Source organism: Mytilus californianus, unplaced genomic scaffold (assembly GCF_021869535.1).
Source record: "Mytilus californianus isolate M0D057914Y unplaced genomic scaffold, xbMytCali1.0.p SCAF_3, whole genome shotgun sequence".
Taxonomy (NCBI): Eukaryota; Metazoa; Mollusca; class Bivalvia; order Mytilida; family Mytilidae; genus Mytilus; species Mytilus californianus.
Window position 1 is genome coordinate 48,560,368 of NW_026262679.1, and position 5,649 is coordinate 48,566,016.

General features: G+C 32.7%; 1 protein-coding gene across 1 annotated transcript; it reads right to left on the bottom strand.

The window, feature by feature from the left end:
• Positions 1–1,711: 1,711 nt before the first annotated feature.
• On the bottom strand, positions 1,712–5,397 carry LOC127733509 (M-phase inducer phosphatase-like). Its single transcript, XM_052242862.1, has 4 exons — positions 5,197–5,397; positions 4,606–4,704; positions 3,769–3,878; positions 1,712–2,120 (listed from the first exon to the last, which is right to left on the bottom strand). Exons 1-4 carry the CDS (start codon positions 5,395–5,397, stop codon positions 1,841–1,843), a joined length of 690 nt encoding a protein of 229 aa, XP_052098822.1. The 3' UTR covers positions 1,712–1,840.
• Positions 5,398–5,649: the final 252 nt, after the last annotated feature.

Genomic DNA, 5,649 nt, shown 5'->3' on the forward strand with positions numbered 1-5,649 from the left:
CTTGGTAAATACATGTACTATATAACTTCTATATTTAACTCTTATATTAGTTTTTTTTTCAAATGATGGTTTCCCTGAACTTGGTGCTTTTCTTCCTTTTTTGTAAACCTATGTTACTAAGCTATTTATTTGGTTTACATATTGATTTTACTCTTCTTTCTTTTCTAGTGACATAAACTGCAAGAGCTCACATTTTAAGGTTCCAATATAGTTCGTTACATGTAACATATAAGTCTGTTAAAATGAGCTACATCAAGATTATGCTCGAAATTGTGCTTATAATTAGCTTCAGGTTTAATATTTAATTTCGTTTGTAATTGCAATGTAGTTTTATAAACAAACGGGGGGGGGGGGGGGGGGTTAAGCGTCCATTTCAAGTAACCATATGAAACATGTTAAAACAGTTAAGTTGGTCCTCTTAACTAATTCATTCGAAAAATTCATGTTCCCCTCTGTAATAGATTATGATTATGATTGTCAATGAGTACAACAATCTTGTAAATTTCCAATGTGTTACTATTCTTATAACAAAATTTTTAGTGAAACGGAAACAATGAGGCTTATATATATCTAACTACGGATTTTCTTCTTTTTTATTCCTGCAAAGGGTCCTTATTTTTTATTGTCAATGATATACAGTGGGATTTTAACGAAATTCTGCGTTAATGGGACTTTTAGAAAAGGTCATGATAGAATGGAGTTACAAAAATAAAATATTCCTATTCACAAAAACTTTGTCACTTAAAATCACGTTATCACATTACGTTACTGCTACATTTTGTACTGAAAACTAAAGGAATGGAATAAAAGGAAACGAATGGTAAAAACTTATCAAAGATTCCAAGTGTTACGATATGCAAAAGCACACATTAAGGTAGAATCATAAAAAAGTGTCACCAATAAAGCATGTGTGCTTTCAATTGGATGACAATCTGCTGGTCGTCTCGAAAACCGCTGCCGCTTTCACAGATTTATGAAATGTGTAAATATTGTTTTCATGAAGTAACCGTTCATATCATACAGTTCAAATAATCTGTTCGTATTTTCTTTTCTTTTTTTCTTTTTTATCTTGAATTACGATGCACCCCAGGGTGACTGGGGAATAGAAATATGGATACTTAGGTCTTCTTCCGACCGGCAGTAAAAAAGGGCGTGCGTTCGGCTGTGCTGGATGTACAAATATGCAGCCAATTACGGTTAACTTCGATCTCTCGTGTAGAGCGAGTGTCACGCTCTCTGCACGTTAAGAACCCCTGCAACGCAAGGTAAAATTTCTGTCCCTATCCTATATACCTTCATTTTCTAGTGGCAGCCGAAATTTACATAACCTCCATCCCAGATGGTCTCTATTACATGACCAACCTATTGTATTTATTGTTAATTTGTTTTCGTCCTGAACATGCATGCGATATTTGCCACTGGACGTTAAGCAACCAACAATCAATCAATTTAATTACGATAAATGATATTAGTGATTTATAAATGTTATATTTGAAGCAATACAAACTCACCGAAAAACAACTAACACATCCACTTTATTTGAACTTTGGTGGATAGTTGTCTCATTGGCAATCATACCGCATCTTAATTTTAGATAAGATGCTTACTAACAGACAATATAACTATACGGAGAAGTTGTTGGTGGCATTTATTTGAAACGATAAACTATATTAATAATTCGTTTGCTACAATTTTAAAAATAAAAGTCACATATGTATAACATTTAATTGATTAATGAATAACATTTAATCAATTACAAGCACTTTGAGTTTTCAACAATAACAATATATATCACAGATAAAGGTCAGTAACATAACAAACAGCGTCACATAACAACATGTCAGAATATAACCTTTCTGGATAAGCGTGATCTATCACCTGATGACCAGGACTTGGACTTGGAACGGAAATGACGTACATCTGCTACCCGACGGTAGTGATGGAGGTCTGCAGAGAAATCAGAATGAAGCATTGGTCTGTAGTCAATAGGGTCACACAAATCAGATGATGTTTCAAAGAAAGACTTGTAGCCACTGTCAAGAAGGTAGATTTCTGGATAGTTCAATGCTGGGTAATTCTCGGTGTTCATCTGACGATCTTTACTGCGAAGATGTCGTAACCTACAAAAATGATATCAAATCAATAAATGGAATACGTAAAAAATGGGCACATAATATTTTTTTGAATAATAAAAACCCAATTTCTCTCGTCTTCAGTTTAGAAGATAATTTGGTCATCCAATTGGTCAAACTGGAAAAGACGCAAAGATTTTAACAAAATTATATCCAATCATGAGGAATTTGAAGTCAATGTTAATCCTGATTAACTACACATTCTGATCACATAATAAATTGTTTTATTGTTGTCGTAAAATAGCTGAATCTTGTAGTTTCTGGTATTTTCACAAGATTCAAGTGTCATAGTGGCCTTTCTATATGTAATGTATAATTTTAACTTTTGTGGTATCAGAAAGTTACCTGCTTCTTCAGTAAAACATAATGCGTTCATTATTTTGACGATTTGCTGTACTTTTATCGCTAGTTCAAAGGTAGCTAAATTATTTATTGTGTATCATCTGTTTGATTGAAGTTGAAAATCAAGTATATTTACTTTTTCAGAAACGGCATAAATGTACAGTAAGAACAGTAGTTGTATTTTTTTATTTTTTTTATTTTTTTTTTTGCTTAAAGATCATCGGCATAACAATGAAAATGAGGCATTAGTGTTATTACCGAACATATAATTTCATATAATTAAAATAAATAAGACAAATAAAATTGTAATATGTTGATTTTTTTCGTTGCAATTGTTTATTGTAAATATTAGCCGTTCAGTCTGTTTAACTTTTACCAATGTGCATTATAGCTAACACTGATAAAGGAGATTTTAGATAAACATCAAAATTAAATGCAAAAATATAATTTAACAATAAAGTACAAAAAGACCTCGATCGGTATATGAAATGAATGCATTGTGTTTTTCTTTACTTTAGTTTATTGCTGCATTTCGTGACATCTTACTTTTTACTCTCTCTATCTTAGTTTCTATCGATAACGGTATTGTCTATTCTTAGTCCAACAAAGTCCGTCATTTCAGACTTTCATATTCACTCATGTATTAGTGTTGGGTGATTTGCCTGGCTTTAGCTATTCTTTTTGTCTACACTAGTTTTGATCAGCTTTTCAGTTTTCAAATAAGTTTTGCATTTTCAAGTATGTTAGCCTCGTGCATCACTAAAGAAACATTATTTGTTGAAATGCGTATCTGATGCAGTCAAATTGGTACCGTTAATGTAATTACATGTGTCAATGGTTGATAAATTTCTTAATGTCTATGGGGGTCAGAAAAGAGAAATTTACTACCCCGCTACTGTATGGTGAGTTGACTCGTCAAGGGATTTTAACAGGGGTATATCGACGGGTGTCACTAATGAAACAGGAACTCATGACCTTTCCGGAACACCCAATTTTTATTTGTGGTGTTTTGTGGGCTCGTATAATTGTCCAATCTTAAGGTTTTTGTGTAATGTTTTGTGGACTGTTGTCTGTGTGCTCATTATTATTCTTTCGACAATGATGCAGCCGGTCTTGCTTGACTTATAGCTTTAAGGGAGAGGACGTCACTAATGTTGTTATAACTTGTGTCCTATCCCTTTTTTACTTTTGCAAATAAAACATGTTTAAACTAAACTAAACTATAGCTTTAGATTGTTCTTATGGTAAATGTCCCCCCCCCCCTTTTTTTAAGAAACAATACATTAAAACTTACATTGCAGGACCTCTTTCTTGTGAAAATTCACAGTGAAAGATGAGGACTTGCACAGATGTCTGTTGCAGAAGGTCTTCTATCATCCCATGGAGGTATCTGTTTTCTGCTGACTAAAGGAAAAGAACTCAATGTTACAAATAATTCATATATATTGGTAAAAAAATTATTGCAAGAGTATTTGCATCATATATTTCATTTATAAAATAACATCATTCAAACTAGCTTTGAATTAGCAATAAAATTACTATTATATGAATAACTATTATAAATGATAATTATTAAAGATTTGAAAAAAAAAAAACATTTGTTGCAAACAATTGTGTAAATGATTATGGTGTTATTTGATGACATTTACTGTTCACGTACATTTGTATTGTTTTTGACTTTGTTTTCTTATGCAAGTCTGTTACTCGTTTCTCGTTTTTTTATATAGATTAGACCGTTGGTTTTCCTGTTTGAATGGTTTTACACTAGTCATTTTTGGGGCCCTTTATATAGCTTGCTGTTCGGTGTGAGCCAAGGCTCCTTGTTGAAGGCCGTACTTTGACCTATAATGGTTTACTTTTACAAATTGTGACTTGGATGGAGAGTTGTCTCATTGGCACTCATACCACATCTTCTTATATCTACTTATTATATTCACTTCCATTTGAGGCAATGTTTTAACTTCTATTATTACGACATGTTGCTGCTATCGATATACTAACTGTACAATACGATTATGTAAAACTGATAACCAAATAATGTTTCCCTTTTTTATGGAACTTCAATGTATGAAACATTTGTTTCATAAGAAACCATTGATTCTAGCTAGTTACCGTTTATATTTATTCATACCTGAATATGTCCACCGTCATACTCATAAGGATATCTGCAGTCAATAACACGAAAACTGCTTATGACATAACTGTAACGACCACATAAGACGTCTGACAACTGAAAAAAATTAATTCGTTAATTATTTCAGATATATTGATTGATTAATTGTTGGTTGCTAAACATATAAGCAGTTTTTTTAATAGACAAAGGTTTAACCATCTACGAAATTGGAGTTTTCCAACATGATTACTCCGGTGACCATCCAGTGGCAAATATTTCATGCATTTTCAGGACGAGAATAAACAACAATAACTGCAATAAGTAGGTCCTGTTATAGAGACCGATAAATGAAAAGATGAGAACATGAGAACTGGTGTTGAAAGATTTAGTTTAGTCTACTCTGCAATTGCTTTCATGAAGACTTGTATTTTTTTTCGTGCTGTGACTGTGGATTGGGGGAAATATATACGTTCCATTGTCAAACATAAAGAAAATCTTTAATATATGCTATTTTTATAGCTTAAATTGTACATGTTTGATTTCATATGTGAATATGTTTTTATTCGTAAATCCTCGTCCTTCTTACTTATTGTTCAAAGAGGTACTTACTGTTTCTGGTGAAATGCTCTTGAGGTCTTTATGTTTTCCTGGCACTGTTGGCAAAGAATAACAGCTACTACCATCTGCAATCAAATTAGTGTCACCGGCTAAAACACTGTTGACTTCACAAATAGTCTTTTGTCGTTTTGTTGGGGGTATGTTTACACAGTTGTCGTCGACGAAAACCTGTTCGTTTGGACAAAAAGACATTATCATGTATGAAAAAAGATAAAGACTTGTAATATGTGACGTAATCTATCATTCGTGACGTAATAGTTTACATGTACGTTACAATGTTTGCTGACTTTTTTCTGCAGTTTCGAGTTTGTGTGGCTGATATTTGATTTATGCAAATTTGAATTAGTGCACACAGTCGATGTTGTGTACATTGTATTTGCTGCTTCACTACCAAGCACTGGCATTTTAAGAAGCAAGAGCAACACTTGTTGGCTCAAAGTCAGA